The 18601-nt window shown below is 47.9% G+C and overlaps 1 protein-coding gene across 11 annotated transcripts in view; it reads right to left on the reverse strand.

The window, feature by feature from the left end:
• COBL (cordon-bleu WH2 repeat protein) overlaps window positions 1–18601 on the reverse strand; it is a 261169-nt gene that overhangs the window by 103979 nt on the left and 138589 nt on the right. For all 11 annotated transcript variants that reach the window (XM_019939458.3, XM_033862779.2, XM_019939453.3 and 8 more), the window contains one exon: window positions 6228–6410. In XM_019939458.3, coding sequence (XP_019795017.2) covers window positions 6228–6410 — 183 coding nt within the window. The remainder of the gene's footprint in view (window positions 1–6227; window positions 6411–18601) is intronic.

Consider the following 18601-nt stretch of genomic DNA (forward strand, 5'->3'; position numbering starts at 1 on the left):
GAAAGTGGAACTTGCAAGTAGTAGTGCTTTCCGCTAAATTGCCAACATTCCCCAATTATCCTACTTACTTACACAGTGGGAGATGCTGTGTTCTTATGTGTACATTGTACTGAGATATTACAGTAATGAATATCAATTGGTGTTTTCAAGCTCAGGGCCTTGCATATAGCAGCTCTTCAAACTATCTGTTGACTACACAAGCATGTATTTCATAGAAAGTTCCATTTTGGCTTATACTAATAACTGATCATAACACGCCTCCGTCATCTCTCATTATAATAGCCGACATCACGAGCTATTTTCATCTCAATGCAATAAACTGGAGATAATGTACAAATGCACTGTCATGTTGGAATTATCTGGAGCTGAACGTAACGAACACAAAAATTCAAATAAAATAGGACAAAAGAACGCCTCAATAACTAGTATATTTTTTGAATTACTTCTACTTACAATAAAAAAACGATGCACAGCTGTAACTGCCACTAAAGCAGGGGTATAACAACTGGATATGGGCTGAATAGATGAACGGCTAGCTGTTTATTCCATATCTGTGGATGATGACAGCTGAAATTAGACACAGCATTGTCTAGCAGACTTCCACAAGTTACTTTTAATCAATGGACAGAGATAAAGAGTGAAGTACGCTGCTCGTTAACCTGACAGGGGTCGTACAAATGCGATGTCGGCCGATGCGGTTCACGGGATTGTCCGTCTTTAATGGGTGAATTGAGTCCCCTGAGGAAGGATGACTTGACGGTATTCTAGTCTCTTGGTCTCAAACAGGGGCTCCAAAGGGATGACCCACTGCTTTCTCCCCCACACTCCTCTGAAGGTGTGGACTAGTGAGTAGGTTCTTTGAGCTCTGTGCCCAGAGGGGAAAATGCCACCGAGATAAGCAGGCATCCTTGAACAGAATAAGCCTGCTCCAGGGGCTGGGCAACTTCTCGTTATACATTTGGTGTTTCTAGCAATAAAGGGTTTGATCTTTAAATACAATCTTCCACTTGGTTAATGCAGGACCCTGGCCAGACCCCCTGCACCCTGGCCCCTCCACTCCCCAAGGGCCCTGGGGCCAGCTCTCACCTCCACTCCACAGTACAGTCTGCACACCTAAGAAAACAAGTCTCAGAAGTGGAGCAACTTGCCAAGATCGTGTTCCCAGGAATGACAGAGCTGCTGGCATCTGAATCCAGGAAGCGGCTCCAGGGGCCTTGCTCTGACCTCTACCCTGTGGACCTGGGGAGGCTGCTTTGATCGTTCCCATTTTGTAGAGGAGGAAACTGAGGACCAGCAAGCGAGTGGAGGGCTGTCCACCCGGGCACCTGTGTCCTCTGCCCCTATTCATGACCTGAATGCTGACCCAAGAGCAGCCCCAGGGGGAGAGATGTGTGCAAATGACAGGAAGGCGAGTCTCCTTGGGGTCCGTGGCTAAGACCTGTTGTATAAAGGGGGCTCTGACACAAACACAGATGCAGCAAGCCCTTGTGCAGGGCTAAGGACAAGGCAAGGGGTCATCTCAGCACGGAGCAAGGTGGGGAGAGGACAGTGTGGCCCCTCCAAGATGAAAGAGGGAGAAAGATCCCGTCTGGAGCAGGCAATTCCTCTGTTCTTTTCCCCAGGTCCCAGTGAGAAGAAGTGGGACCTACTCATTTATCTTAATAGATAGCTTTAGGCCTCAGCTAACGGTGCGTGATGGCGGTAACTTTTCTGCCAAAGAATCTCTCCAGATCTGTTAAAAATATTTATACGAAGTAGACCTGCTGCTCTCACATCTGATTAGTCCAAATTCTGGGCGTGCAGATGGGGCAGGTAGAGGTCTGTGGGGTGGTGGTTCTCAAAGTGGGGTTTGTCTGGGAACTTGCCGAAGCCCGAGTTCTCAGGCCTGGCCCCAGACCTACGGAATCAGAAACCCTCAGTGTGGAACCAAGGTGAGTGTGTTTTCACCAGCCCTTTGGGGGGATTCTGACGCTCACTCAAGCTTGAAAAATACTGACTTAGCACACGGTGCCCTAATGTATAGATCATTCCTGTCTGAACGTTCCACGTAATTAAAACTTCATTCAAGGCACTGGGACGAGAGGTGAAGGTCTGAGGCAGAGAGCAGTTCCACCTTTTTCTGAAAATGGCACGTGGCTTCCCTTGTCTCACTGACCCCTCTGTCGCAGGGCTGGTACAAGGATGCCACCCGTTTCTCTCACTGGCTCAAACGCCTCTGGAAAAATCTTCTTGAAAAGCACTTTTAGAAATAACAAATACTCAAATCATGAGTATAGAAGCAGGTTGCAAATTCTGAGACAAAGGTTACAGTTTTTAAAAGTTTCAGATGACCTGGAAGATGGCTGAAATTATTTTGCCTTTAAGACCTGAAAAAGTACATAGAGTCTCCCCTCAGTCTCAGTGGGAGATGTTTCCAGGACCCCCTCAGATACCAAAATCCTCAGACGCTGAGGCCCATCTGTAAAATGGGGCAGTACCTGCACATAATCGACCCGTGTTCTCCTGTGTACTTTAAATCATCTCTAGGTGACTTATAATACTTAATACAATGTAAATGCTATGTAGATAGTTGCCAGCAAACTCAAGTTTTGCTTTCTGAAATTTTCTGGGATTATTTTTTTCTGACTCTTTTTGATCCATGATTGGTTGAATCCGAGGATGGGGAAACCCACAGATAGGAAGGGGCTACTGTACTGAATTTTTAATACCAGTTGATAAGAAAAAAGCCTTTTAAAAGAAGAAAATCTAAGCATTCCCATTTTCCTATAAACTAGTCACGGCCTTGAAAATAATCCTTTCCTCCTGATTCAGGATATTCGTGTTAGTAACAGTTGCCTATAAATAAGGCTTTCCAAACAAACATCTTATCTTTATATGGGAGGAAGTTCAGGAAGAAGGAATTGACGTTCTTCCCCAACGACGACAATACATTTTTGGGTTCCTTTCCCAGAAATTAGTAAATAACAAAATACCTTTCATTTAGAAAGGAAAAAAAAAAAAAGCACGGTCATAGCAAATGCTTAAATCGAATCCATATGCCATTCATGTTCTTAAGAAAGGAGATGGTTGCTGTGAGTCAATTTCTCCACTCATTCTGTGCCAAATAAAACGGATTTCAGTAAAGAAGCTTTTATTGCCTCAGAGGGGGCTCTATTCATTCTGCAGTGTATACGGTACTATTTATTTTTCATTCAGAATTCCCAATTCTCTACTTAATATACATTTTCCCACTCAAGCCGACTTTATCCACTCTGGAAAAGCACATAAAAATCTGAAAAACGTAACTTCTCTGGATAGAAGGAATTTTTAAAGTGCTGATGCAGCACAGCAAAGGACACCATAAACAAAACGAGAAGACAACCTATGAACTGAGAGAAAATATTTGCAAATGGTGCGACTGACAAGGGCTTAATTTCTAAAATATACGAACAGCTCCTACAATTCAATACCAAAAAACAAACAACCCAATCGAAAAATGGGCAGAAGACCTAAATAGACATTTCTCCAAAGAAGACATAAAGATGGCCAAGAGGCACATGAAAAGATGCTCAATATCTCTAATTATCAGAGAAATGCAAATCAAAACTACAATGAGCTATCACCCCACACTGGTCAGAATGGCCATCATTAAAAAGTCTACGAACAATAAATGCTGGAGAAGGTGTAGAGAAAAGGGGGGAACTCTCCTGCACTGTTGGTGGGAGTGTAAATTGGTGCAGCTACCATATGATCCAGCAATCCCACTTTGGGACATATGTCCGGAGAAAAACAAGCTTCGAAAGGATACATGCACCCCAACGTTCACTGCAGCACTGTTTAGAATAGCCGAGACATGGAAGCAACCTAAATGTCCATCGACAGAGGAACACATAAGGATGTGGTACATATATACAATGGAATACTACTCAGCTATAAAAAAGAATGAAATAATGCCATTTGCAGCAACATGGATGGACCTAGAGACGGTCATACTAAGCAAAGTAAGTCAGAAAGAGAAAGACAAATACCATATGATATCACTTATATGTGGAATCTAAAATAGGACACAAATGAACTTATCTACAAAATAAAACCAGATTCACAGACATAGAGAACAGACTTGTGGTTGCCAAGGGGGTGGGGGGTCAGGAAGGGATGGATGGGGAGTTTGGGATGAGCAAACGCAAACTGTTATACATAGAATGGATATACGACAAGGGCCTACTGTAGAGCACAGAGAACTATAGTCAATATCCTGTGATAAACCATAATGGAAATGAATATGAAAAAGAATATACATATATATATATATATATATATAACTGAGTCATTGCTATACAGCAGAAATTAAACACCACATTGTAAATCAACTATACTTCAATAAAATTTTAAAAAATACCGATGCAGTGTAGCATCTACATTCTATAACATTAGGCAAATGCAATTCTTTTGAAATAAAGCTTAAATTATACTGATACTGGAACTCACACTTTTCACCACTAAAGAAATACCCCTCCCCATCAAAAGCAACAAGACGCCCCCAGAGGTAGGTGGTTGAAAATTGCTACATGCTGTAAGGATGCCCTGTGTCATGAGAAAGTTCAAAATCTAACTCCCCACCAAATAAGGGGTGAAACGCACTGCAGACCCCCACGGGAAGCAGCTCTGTGTTCATGAGTCTGCGCTGTGTAGTTGGGCATGTGTACAGCGAAACAATGCCAGTTTGGTTTGTGCCTACATTTCTTTTATCAAAAGACAGTGAAAATATGATGGAAAACTCAAAATAAATTAGTACTATTAGAAACTGTTTAAGAAACATAAAAATCAAAAGTTTTCTTGTAAAATGTGTTGCATTACAGGCTTTTCAGACAGACTGCGAGGACTGGGTATGGAGAGACCGTTAGATGGGAACCGGGGTGTCTCTAGACCAGGGATAAAGAACAGCCCTGGAGGGACTGAGAAAGGTGACCGATGAACAGACAGATACACGGCCAGACAGATACACGGCCAGACAGATGACCAGGCCGGAAAGGAAAGGAAGTGAGGTGTCATGCCACCTCACACTGCCACGGAGCCACTAACGTGACTGCTAACCACGATACAGGGGCCAAGCCTCCCGTCTGAAAGGTACAGACACGGTTTCTAGGTTATCTTAAGGAAAGTCAGTTTATGAATAAGCACAAAAGGGCCGGGCCTCAAGCCCAGCAGGGTGTGATGCTATGGGCCCCATGAAGCAGACACGGGCCAGCCAAGCAACACCACAGCAGGAGAAAAGTGTCAGGAGAGTCAGCTCCTACCGGAGGAGAGCTGGGCTTAAAGGGGCTCCACATAGATGTTCCTAGTTGTGGGGTGGTATCCGCCAGGAGGCTACCAGGCAAGTTGCTGGGAACCATCTCAGCTCAGTGAGGAACAGTGGGTCCTTCTCCTTACACTGCAGGCTGACCCGCATCTCAGGGTCTCTGCGGAGCACTCCTGTTGCTGCCCAGGAGAGTCTGGCTTCTAAAAGCACCCAGAGCACATCGTCCGTCCTGGCCACCCTTGGGCGTCATCCCTGTCACATCCCACCCAAATAATTTTTTTCAGTGTCACATTTTAAGCCAGAAAAACTGTCAGAGAGCGTCCTGGCCTCTGGAAAATGAGGGCCTGGCATGTCAAATAGTGTTTCAAGGCCAATCATCAGGCAGATGAAGGAAGAAGCCCAGAGTAAGGGGCCAGCTGCTAGGGACGCTGGCTCTGCCTGGTCACCACGGGACAGTCACGTGCAAAGCCATTCCTCTGCTCTGAAGGCTCCCCAGATACGAGGCCTCCCTAAATAGATGTTATGTCACATAGAAACCAACTTCACGTGCAAACACCTTCTCAGCTGTCCTGTGAACGCGGTTTATTGGGGCACCTATATTGTATTACGTGTCATCCCCATCTTATGCACGCTCCAGACTTCTTACAGTGCCTGCAATTTCCTCATTAAGCAATGGTGCCCCACATTTCAAAGCTAAAGATAAAATAAACGTTAATCAACAAGCCTAAGCCTTTAAGGGCTGAAGGCACAAAAATAGTTTCCGATCTTCCCTAAATGAAGCGATGCAGCATCTCACCTCGACTTCTGAATAAAGCTTAACTTTTCACCCTGAACCATCTCGTTGCTAAAGCCACAAGCTTGAAGGATGACAGGGCGCACAGACACCTTCCAGAGAATTCATGGGTTCGTTTAGCAGGGGCCCTGGTCCCGAGCGGCGCCCTCTCCCTACCTTTTCCGACGTCTTGTCTTGCACGGGTGGTTCCGCGCGGGACAGGGACGGAGGGGGAGGCGCTCGGCGCTTCTTCAGGTCTGACTTGACCGACACCCCTGAGATGCTGCCAAGGGAGAGCGATGGACCCAGTGTAGTGGAACGGGGATTCACGGACGGGGAGTTTGGGGTCGTCAAGCAGCCCTGTCGGGGGAAGAGGCAAACATAAAACCTCATCACTCTGAGATGCTTCTCGGCATACGAATGCTCAGACACCAAAGCCCAGCGCCCACCACCCACCTGAACTTCTCCCATCATCATTTCCACGGGCAGCTTGAATGGCTGGAGCAAAACTCTTATTTTCACTCTCCTGGGAAAATGATCACAGACCCCATGGCAGGACACACCTCCTGGGGTGAGGTTTATTTTCCTAATCATGAAGGAAACAGCAGACTTTTTAAACCTCTAAGAGGAATTCTTACCAGCTAGAATCATGCAAGATTCTCAACCCACCTGCAGTGGTGAATCAACCTCCTTAAATGTTTAACCTGTCATCAGAGTGAGCACTTAGATGCTGAAAAGAGGAAGGAACCGATCAAGAAGTATATTTCTGCTGGAGAAGAAGCCCGTCTTTGCCATTTCGAGAAGTATTTCACCCGCTGCCAGGGAGGGGCTTAGGTTTCTTCTAACTTTGAGAAGTTTCAAACAAGTGGCCGGGTAGTATAAACAGCCTGCTGTGAAGACTTGACGTGACCACCGAATGCAGTACTTCATGACTGATCCCTAATCAACTGAAAATAAATTCAGCCTAACACACTAATTAATTGTTCCCAAGGAGCAAGGTCTATATCCAGGGAGTAGACTAAAGGCACATAGGTATTTTTCCAGTTTTTCCTCCTAGGTCCTGCTTAATAGAATCACATGAGTGTTAGTTGCAGGAAGGGCGTTTAGAGAATAGCCGTCTAATTCCAAACTAAAACTGAAACGGAGCCCACCCCTTGCCCTGCTGTGCCCTCTGCCCTGCCCCATCCCTCCCCAGCACTGGAGGCCCAGCCCGGTGTAGTCCACACCGATGCCAGTGCAGTGTAGTGGTCAGCCCACAGATGAGGGGGACACACTGCCTGGACTCAATTCCCGGCTTTGCCGCTGATAAGCTGTGTGACCTTGGACAGGTTTCTTAACTTCTCTCTGCCTCAGTTTATCTCCTGTAAAATTGAGGTCAATAACAGCACCTCCATCACAAAGAAATCGTGAGAACTGAAAGGGTTAGGACAGATGAAAGAGCCTTAGAGAGTTCTAGGCACAAAGGAAGCATCTGATATGTGCTCTTATAGTTATCATGTAAATGTGAGCCCATGAAGACAGCAATTATTCCCCGTCTGCACCCGTGGCTGTGTCCCTGGCTCCTAGCATCTCCTGGTAACCGGAGGGCCCTTGAGTCCACATTTGCAGAAATGAGTGGGTGGGCAACCCTGCCCTCACGTTTCACACAATGAACTTGTGGGTGAGCTTTCATCTGAACCATTGGTTCACCACATTGGAAACAAATACAGACAGGAAACTCATCGCATTCAGCAACAGCCCCGCATTACCTGCCCTCAGCCTCAAAGTCTATTCTGTTCTGCCAATTATACTATCACTCAGTTTCCTGAGAAGATTTTTGAGACTCAGATTTTCTTCTTTTTTTTTTTTGTAGGTGGTTTTTATTTATTTTTTAACATCATTATTGGAATATAATTGCTTTACAATGGTGTGTTAGTTTCTGCTGTATAACACAGTAAATCAGCTATACATATACATATGTTCCCATATCCCCTCCCTCTTGCGTCTCCCTCCCAACCTCCCTATCCCACCCCTCTAGGTGGTCACAAAACACCGAGCTGATCTCCCTGTGCTATGTGGCTGCTTCCCACTAGCTATCGATTTTACATTTCGTAGTGTATATATGTCCATGCCACACTCTCACTTTGTCCCAGCTTACCCTCCCCCCTCCCTGCGTCCTCAAGTCCATTCTCTAGTAGGTCTGCATCTTTATTCCTGTCCTGCCCCTAGGTTCTTCAGAACCATTTTTTTTTTTAGATCCCATATATATGTGTTAGCATACGGTATTTGTTTTTCTCTTTCTGACTTACTTCACTCTGTATGACAGACTCTAGGTCCATCCACCTCACTACAAATAACTCGATTTCGTTTCTTTTTATGGCTGAGTAATATTCCATTGTATATATGTGTCACTTCTTCTTTATCCATGAGACTCAGATTTTCTTGTACTTAAATATTAATATCAAAGGAAAACCCAATCCCTGAAGGTTGCTTTTTATGCCAATTCATGCTTCCTTGTGCGACACTGACCATCAAATGCCCTGCTCATCAAATGCAGAATCCCCATAAGGAATAGGGGAGGGATCCACAGGAAATAGCCCAACACCCAGAAAACCCATCAACCCCTGCCGAGGCTCCCATAGAAAAAATGTAAAGAAAAAATGTCAATGTTTCTCCCAATCCTTGAGTTCTGCAGACATTAGACTCGTTACTAAGCAAATAAGCCAATGCAAAATGAACTCTTAAATACTTTTCTCTGCCTTACTTCTACCTCCATAGCAACCATGAACATGCAAGGAGACACAAGAACTTAAATTCACTCAGAGATGCAGGGTCCACATGATAAAATGAAGCAAATGAAGCAAACCAGAGCAAGGGCTTGACTGGTCCAAGTCTGGAGCTGGGGAAGTGTTGCACTGGGTGGCTGGATTGCTCAAACGCCGCCCCACATTCAAGGGGGTACAAACTCATGCCATGGAGGTTTGTTAAAACTTGTGAAATACAGCGGAGAATTCCACCCACTGCCTGCATCTCTGGAGTGTGCCTGGGCCCATGTGGCATCCCATAAACAAGCTGTTTGCGACAATGCATTTTACACCTCTGATACTAATTGATTTTCCTCCCTCAACCCTGTCTAGACTGGGAACTTCCAATCCCACTTGCTTCAGTCCTCACCACAATTATGCAAGCCTGGCGGACCCCTCTGCACCACTCTGAACTCACCTCAGTCCTTTAAGTGCCCTGAGCATTTTCCCAGCTCTGTGAGGACATTCCCTTAAAAGCACTTCACAGCTCATCCACTTTGTATCTATTTCAGGTTCTACCTCTGTCATCCTGCAGCCCTTAGAGCACTGTGACATCTGAGATTGTCAACTCCTTCTTGAGGTGAGGGGCTGACCCAGCACCCACCATGCATACACAGGCAGGAATGTCTCCATCTTTAAAATTGGGGGCATTCCATTTATTTCAAAGTTGTGGTCAGCACCTAGCATGTTTCTGTCACATTAGAGATGTCCCACCTATGTGGTTTCCTTCTCTTCTGATAAGTATTTTTGGTAAGAATGACCTCATCAGGGCCACAGTGAGATGGCCTTGGGCAGCAGAAAACTGGACCCCAGAGCCACCCATCCAGGTCCCCCTGCAAGTCCTGACACCTGTTATCCCGGGTGATGGGCTGCACTCGATCCATTATCTGTGTCTCTGGAACAGAAGTGAGTTTTGACACAAGAGGTTTTTTAGCCAAAAATGCTCTAGAGAACACACAAACATCTCTCCCCACCCCTATCCCTGCCCCCTACCCCTCCAATGTCAGGGTCCCCTGGACCTTGGTTCACCAGCCCCTCTCAATGCTGAAACACAAGAGTGTTTCTCAACCTTCAACCCACGGGAAGCCAAAACATTTCGGCTGCCCAGAGAATATTTGTGGTTTGACTCCTGTTTCCTTCGTTTCCCACTCCTGGAATTTGTACACAGAATGTAGAAAAAAACCCACAGAATAATTTGGATGAAAACACTGTTAAGTATCGGATGTCCTTTAAGATGCTCATTCACACCAACATGAAACAAAATGGTAAACCAAGAGTGTGGTCCATGTAGCCTGGTGTCCAGACAGCCCAGTCCATGATCTCCTATTCCAGTTTCAGGGTTCTCTCCCGCTACAGAGTGGCCAAGTTCCATGGGGGACAGACCACGGCTTACCTGAGGGAGGGATCTCACTTCCTGCTCCTGTCCAAACTGGTCAATAACATTTTTTTAATATCAAGTCCTTTTCTGGTAGGGAAGTAAGTCATGCCTTTCTACAAAGGTTGGCAACAAAATCCACAGATTCTGGCTCTCACAGTCACACCAGATTTTCTCAGGAGTTTTTCTCCTGCGAGTGAAGCCCAATAAATCATTAAGAAAAAGCAATGGATAATGAAAAGGGGAAAAAGAAAACCCAACCTTTTCACCCAGAGCTCGTGGGACTTCAGACTGCGGGGTGTACACTTCCCCTGCTGTCCCTGGAGGGCTGGCGGGATGGGAAACAGTACTAAACTCGGTGTAACTGTATCACTGCTGACAGCCCTGGCATTTATTACATTCAGTATAAAATGATAACTTGATCCCATCTCACACACACAGCTGGGAGTGGAGAGCTAGGAAACAATTTCAGGATCTGGGTGTCAGCCTGAGAAGAGACCAACATCACCTGGGACGGTTGATCTTGCCAGAGATCTCAAATTTTAAATGAAAAAATGTATAATTGATTGTTTCCATTTGAGATGCACTCATTCTCTCAGCAAGTCCCGATCTCCTTCTAGCTGGTTGTCACCACAGCCACTTTGCAAATGTCGACTGAAAAAAAATGCACAACCTAAAAGTTGAGAATTATGTTATATTCAGTGGACAAAACTGAGGACTTAAACCCGGGATGCAGCCTCTCGGATTGCTCTGAGGGACTGCTCCGAAGAGGCAAGGGGGGAACCAGGATGTATAGGAGTTTTTGCAAAAAAGACCAGGTAGCCAGAACATCAAAAGATTACTGTTAATGAAAGAAAACCAGACATCTCAAGTTAAGGAATTTAGCTCTTATCAATGTATGGGAAGATGCAAGAGTCTGGGCTCACTGAAACCACCCCTTTGATGTGCACCTCAGCTATCTGGGGCCAGTGTCCTATGCTTTCTCATCCTGAATCCCCTCAGGGTGCACCTTCAGTGCAGGGGGCGGGGGGGTGGGGGTTGGTGGCTGCAGTGGCTGATGGCGTGATGGCAGGCATCCTGTTTCCGTCCTGAGTTCCCTCAGGGCTCACCGTCAGGGCAGCTGTAATGTGATGGCTTGATGGTTGCAACACCCATTGTTACGGCAGCAAGAATGTTTTCATTGACACAAACGACCTGAGCTTCTCTGTGGGGAGATGCACAGACCCGGGGGGCTTCCCAAGGAGCTGAGCTGGGAAGTGGGCTGGGTGGGTGACCGTGGGCTTGGCCTTTGGAATTAGCTCTGACTCTAACCCATTGGGAGCGTCACTGCAGGCACAGTGGTCTCTGCGGGGCCAGCACTACAGGCAGAGGGCACAGCTGTTACAGCTCCTTACAACCCCAGGGAAAGCTCTGGGAGCCCTGGGTCTCCCTAGAATGATTCTGGGGTGCACAGGCACCGCAAAGAGCAGCTTCTCTCCTTTATCATTGGCTTGTAACCGATCAGAGATCAGTACCAGGCAGGACACCGAGTGTGCCCAAGGTGGGTATCACTCTTTCCACAGGAGCCCAGCTGCCCCGTGCGTGTCCTCTGCTGGAGGTCCTGATGTTGTCTGCACCAGGCGGCTCTACCAGCACCCACGTCACAGCCGAAGGGGAGTCATCTGTCCCTATAGACAGTAAGGCAGCTGTGAACACTGGCTAGAATATGCTTCCGGAGACAAATGGGTCAATGCTGTACTTGAAACCTTTCTGTTTACATGGATTCCAAAAAAACATAAGGACGAAGAGTTATTTTGTTCCCATTTCTCAAAACTGTTCATTCTGGCAAAAAAAAAGACTATCTTGTGAGAACCCATCACATGATCAAGTGGACCTTTTGACGTGGTTGGTGAGGAATTCAGGTAGAGGTTTTGGTCTAAATATTGAGGGAAATATTTTGGTTACAGTAAGTACAGTCTAAAATAACCATCAACAATCCTTTCAGCATCAGATGCTTCTGAATTAGACCAGATGCTTTCAGGATGGCTTTAGACTTTTAACAGTGAGAAAAACTGAGGCCCAAGGAAATGAACTGAGCTCCTCAGGATGCCTGAGCCCCGGGGATGGGATTCAACTAGTCAGTTCCCAAGCTGACCTGCATCCCCCCTCTCCTTCCACCACACTGGCCCCCTCTCAAAGGATTTCATACAGCTTTGCTTTTTCCTTTCTTTCTTTCATTTCTTTTTCTTTCCTTCCTTCCTTTCTTCTTCCCCCTCTCCCTCCCTCCCTTCCCTCCTCCCTCCCTTTCTTCCTTTTCTCCCTTCCTTCCTCCCTCCCTCTCTCTTTCCTTCCTTCCATCCTTCCTTCCTGCCTTCCTTCCTTCCCTTTCTTCCTTCCTTCCTTTCTTTCTTCTTGGTCAAAGAATCAAGTGGGAGAGAAGTTGCAGTCAGACCTGTTACCCACGTCGCCTTTTCTTCGGACCCAGGTTTTGGCAGGGATCTAAGGCAGGACCACACGACAGAAACCAGATGGCATGGATGGACCGCCCACACTCACAGGGATCCGCTGGGCAGAGCAGCCCAGAGAACATCGCTCCCATCCCACGGCTGCTGGCACCATCCTGGACACTGGGCCAGGCAAAGTTCCCTTCCTCAAGGGTGTGCTCTGCCTGCTTTTTCTTATCCTAGGAGAACAGCCTTCCTGATGGACACACCCATGGCTGCATCCCTCGGCCAGAGGACACCAAGTCTTCCCACGCCCTGGAAATCTGGCATCAATTCAGAGGTAAGGGCAAACCAAGAGGCTGAAGCCCACCAGCTTCGTGAGAACGAATCCCCATGATGGGCAGAGAAACGGAACTTCGGAATCTAGTTTCTGCTCTGCGACGTGAGTGGGAAAAGGCCATTCTCTGTGCCAAGTGCTTCGAGAGGATGCCTGAGGAAACACATTTCTACAGAAGATAAGTTGCAGAAGCTATCTGGCCAACAAAATACTGTGTCGTAGAAGCTCTCTGACGGTTACGAGCATCAGAACAATTTCAGATCGTTTCTCCACTGGCAGGATTTTTCCTGAACTTACAGGAAAATGTAAGCGTGCCAGGGCATCCAACTGGTAGTATCTTTCTTGTAACAAAACTCAGGGGAGAAACTGAAGGTGAGCTGGATTAGTCCGAACCTTCTGCTGGAGGACCTCCTGAAAACCAAAACCTGTTAGCGAAGATGGGAATGCTTGGGATATGCGGATTATTCATAACGGGCCACTTTCACCAGGACCATTTTAGAAAGCCAGACATTTCTGAAAAGCTTGTGAATGAAAAGGAGACAAGTCTTGGTGTGATTCAGAGATGGAGAACACGTGATGCCCAGCCCCAGGAAGGCCATGATCCTGCCGGGGAGGGCGCAGCGGCCCCAGGGGCCAGTGTGCAGGCTCCACGGGGGGTGTGGAGGGGGAGAGGAGAGGAAGAACTCTGAGGGAGGTGGCGGGATGGTGAGTCAGGGGTGGTGAGTATGACGCGTGGGAGCAGAAGAATGAGGGGGGTCAGGGCTCCACACATGTGTGTGTGTGTGTGCTGGCTTGCTGTGGCTCTAGGTGAGACTTCAAAGGAGGCAAACTCAATTAAGCACAATTTTGGTGGCAGCGGGGGGAGATGGTGCTAATTCACACGAACAATAAAACCTTAATAACAAAGGCTTCCCTTTAAAATGTGCGAAATTTCCCAAAATCTGTACAGTAGCAGGTTTTGAATATTGATCTATAAGTGGTTTACTAAAATGCATCAGGAGTGAGATTTCCTACACAGCCACAGTGGAGATCAATGGATTCCTCCAAAGGGCATCAGGTCTCGCATGTCAAGCGGCTCCTGTGCATTTCACGGATACCTGGGCTGGATGAGGGGAGGCAATGAGGGCCTGGCTGCCGGTTGGTACTGGCTGGGTTTCAGGGCTGACGGGAAAGACGCCTCATCCCCATATAGAAACAAAACTAAACTGAGAACGAATCTCTCGGCCAGAAACCAGATGATTTCTAACTCGTGGATCAGATCAGGAAGGCATCTCCCTAACTCTAGGTAACCGAGTCGTTAGGTGGAGGAATCCGGCAAATTCATCTTCAAGTAAAAGAGGAGGGTTTTTTAAGAAGCAGGAAGCGTACGTGTGACTCAATCGTCTCTCAGTTGAGGAGTCCAGCCCTCCACTGTCCAAGCGCCCCCTCTCACCTGCAAAGACATCCATCATCCTTTGCTATCTACAGGCATCGTGCCGTAGAACAGCAATCACAAATTTCAGTATCCAAAGTGGGACCCGTATCCACATGGCCCAGGAAAAAGGCCCAACTGGAAAGAACATGGGGCAACAGCCTTCTTTCTTTCAAAGATGTTTTTGATGTGGACCAGTTTTAAAGTCTTTATTGAATTTGTTACAATATTGCTTCTGTTTTGTAAGTTTTGGTTTTTCGACCACGAGGCATGTGGGATATCAGCTCCCTGACCAGGGACTGAACCCGCACCCCGCGCATTGGAAGGTGAAGTTTTAACCACTGGACAACCAGGGAAGCCCAGGGCAAAAGCATTTTGAAGATTGTCCTGGACAAACAGAGAAGGGTGGTCCCCCCTTCCAGAAGGGAGTCTGAGTGGACACTGGCTGAGAGCAGAGAACCAGCGCTGCCGGTGAAGAAGGGGGTCTCATCCCCAGACTCAGGCAGAACGACAGATACGTGAGGGGGTCTTGAGCCTCCACACGTCAACCCATCTGATCATGGGACAGCTCTCTGAGGTAGGTAATCGCAGGACCCCCTTTCACAGGGAAGGAAACTGAGGCAGAGAGAGCGGGTGCCTGGGGCCACATCCAGACAGTGGAAGAGCCAGGCAGGCCGGCACTGGATCAGAGGTTCTAGAACTTAGTCACACATCAGGACTCCCCCTCACCCCGGAGCTTTTAAAGATGGGAAAGGCCAGCCACACCCCAGACCAACTTCAGCAGAAACTCTGGGATGGGACCAGGCATCTGCTGTTTTTCTTTTAAAAGAAAAATTATTGTGTCAAAATACGTGTAAGATATGATTTACCATTTTAACCATTTTAAAGTGTACAGTTCAGAGGCATGAAGTACCTTCCCCGTGTTGTCCAGCCACCACCATCTAGTTCTGGAACTTCTCATCCCCCTAAAAGGAAACCCTCGGTCCATTCAGCAGCCACTGCTCATCCCATCTCCCGTGGCAACCACCCATCTGCTTTCTGACTCTGGATGGACTGTCCTGGTTCCTTCACATGAACGGAGTCAAACAACACACGGTTTCCAGGCCTGGCTTCTTTCACTCAGCGTGAAGATTTCAAGGTTCCTCCGTACTCAGCCTGTGTCAGAGCATCCTTTCTCCTCATGGCTGAATAACCCTTCCGCGCACTGGAGAGTCCACATTCTGTTCGCCCATTCATCTGGGGACGACACGCGGGTTGTTTTCGCCTTTTGGCTTTTGTGACCAGAGCTGCTGTGAACATCTGCCTAGAGGTGTTGGCTGGAAACTCTGCCCTCGAGTTTTGTGGGCACCTAGGAGCAGACTTGCCGGGTCTACGCTTCACTCTCCCCGGCAGCTGCACCGTTTTACCTTTCCACTAGCAATGAAGGAAGGTTCCAATTTCTCCATGTCCTCGCCAACACTTATTTGTTATTTTTCCTTTTGTAAAATTGATAGCCATCTTAGCGGGTGCGAAGCGGCATCTCACTGAGGTTTGGGTTTGCATATTTCTAGCTCATCACGACCTGGGCGTCCTTCCATGGGCTCGCTGGCTGTTAGGCGTCTGCTTTGAAAGTCAAGGTGAAGAGCCACTGCTGCAGATTCCTCCCCGAAAGCATCACACCACTCCCGCTGCCTGGGGCAGAGGTGGCTCATTTTTCCTTCTCCCTCAGGACAGACCTTAGAGCATCAGCCTCCGACATTCATTTCTGGTCCCCAGCCCCATGGTGGCAGGGGTTCCCGTGCATGAGAAACCTCCACAGGGAGCATCTGTACAAGATCTCTGCCCCTCACACTTTCCCTCAGAAAAGCGTATTAGGAAGTGAAGGACAATGTTTTTCCAGGGGAACCTTGAACAGCCTCCTTCTGTTTTAAGTAAATCATTCATAAATTTTGCAACTTTACTATTAACTAACAAAGCACCCCACCCCGACCCCTCTCTGAGGCTCCACTGCCCCACAAGACACACAGCTGATCCAGTGCATGCCAGCCTGGCCCCAGAGAGGGGACCTCAGCGCACACACAGGCCCCAGGTCACCTGTGATGTTCACATGTAAAACCTTGCAGGTTTCTTCAGGTTTTCCTGTGACCTGCTCATGGAGCGCCATGCTTGCCTGTGAGCCTGATTTTTAGGGACAAGATTCTGCAGTTCTTCTGACCTGTGCCCACTCTGCATTCTCCCTTTAAGACATTAACACTTGCTGGAAATAAAACGAGGGGAAGGAAAATGGTGACTGCAGGGGAACTGCAGGGGTGGAGCCAGCCCAGAGGTCCAGCGAAGAGCAGGGTTAGAAGAGGGGCCGTGAGAGGGAGATGCAGGTTTTCCCACCCGAAAGCAGGTAACAGAGCGGGGACACCAAGGGACATCCGAGGGATTCCGTCCAATCTTTCCAGTCCCAGGCGAACAAGCAAGGAGGAAAACTGGACCACCACAACAGTTACTGACCATGGTTGCTACAACGCATCAGGAAAGTGGGAAGCCGATCTCCCTGTTGCTATGTTTGCAATCCTGGGAGAGGTGCAATGTTCTCCTCTTTCTGGTGGCATGTGGGGAGCTAGCGGGATGCCTGTTCAATAAACCAGCAGGGCAGGCCTTCTGTCCAGGCCTGACAGCAAGAGGTACTCGGAAGGGGAGGAGAAAGGCCGTCCCACTCAGAGCTGAGTCCCAACCGCAGCCTGCGGCAGCCCTGCCTCTGGGGCCACCTCACCTAGGGGCTTACAGGCCAGTGGGCACGGCTGCCTCTCTCTATCCTGGGCCGTGTGGGGCGGGGCAGAGGGGAGGGCAGCAAGAGTGATGGGGGGCCCAGAAGGGAACGGAGAGAGTCCCCTTCCCTTCTCTTTTCTTCTCTCAGGACTCAGACTCCGCCTTGGGCCCCTGTTAGCATCAGTCTCCCCAGCTGGATGCGAAGGGGCAACTCCACCAGCTTTAAGCAAAAGTATGGGTGCTCTTCCCAAGTGGACGTACCCTCCTGACCTGCCTGCCGGAGCCCCACTGCCTTTCCTCTTCTCTCTCAGATGCAGCTGCTTCTGAGGCCGGAGACTGTCACCTGTGAGGCTGTGTTCAGCCTCTCTCCTCTCGGGCCCCCAGCAGCACCCCGGCTCTAAAGAGCATCCTCCCCGGGAGTCCTGCCGTCCTCCCCAAATGCCCTCTTTGGTTCTGGCCCACAGCTGCCTGGGATCTGCTCCCCTAGCAATGCCTCAGGAACAGGCCTACAGGAGGCCAAGGGGTGAGTGCGGAGAGTGGGCTTTCCAGAACCCAGCAGAGGACGCCCTGGGTGACTGGAGCTCCCGCCAGGACTGCCCGCGGCACCCCGTCCTGCAGGGAACCATAGCTCCAGTGGGTCTCCAACCGACGGCACCCCATCCCCCATTCAGGGTGTGAGTGCGTGTTGTGTGAATATGTACACACACTCACACACATATATGATATATAATGTATTATTATATTATAATATATATAGTAGCATATTATATATTATATAATATGCTATAATATATAATACATATCAACATATATAATGTAATATATACTAATATAATACACTAATATATAATAATGTATTATATAATAATATAATTAAAAATCTATTTATTATCACGTAAATACTCAAGCCCTCATTTCTGATTTTAACACAGAAACCTCAGCCTCTGTTTTTGGATTATTTTCCAACTGCCTAAGACAAGCCTTACTTTCCCCGTGCCAGGTCCCCTGGCCGGGGCTGCGCACGGCTGGCCATCCCGCCTTATCGAACAGGCACCCACCATGGGCGGGGGACAATTCCCCCCACTAATGTCAGTCACAGGCAGCTCCCCTGGCACCTTCCCCTCTTCAGGGTCACAAGCTGGTGTGTCCAGGCTGCGGGCTCCTTCCCGAATCCTACTTCCTTCAAAAGTCCCATGTTCCAGTAAGGATCTCATCCCATAGGCAATCCCCTCACACACTCTGGCTACGTTTTAGCTCTCACTTTATGAGTAAATATATATATATATTTAACATCATTATTGGAGTATAATTGCTTTACAATGGTGTGTCAGTTTCTGCTGTATAGAGGTGAATCAGCTATACGGATACATATATCCCCATATCTCCCCCCTCTTGTGCCTCCCTCCCACCCTCCCTATCCCACCCCTCTAGGTGGTCACAAAGCACCGAGCTGATCTCCCTGTGCTATGCGACTGCTTCCCAC

Source organism: Tursiops truncatus, chromosome 9 (genome assembly GCF_011762595.2).
Source record: "Tursiops truncatus isolate mTurTru1 chromosome 9, mTurTru1.mat.Y, whole genome shotgun sequence".
Taxonomy (NCBI): Eukaryota; Metazoa; Chordata; class Mammalia; order Artiodactyla; family Delphinidae; genus Tursiops; species Tursiops truncatus.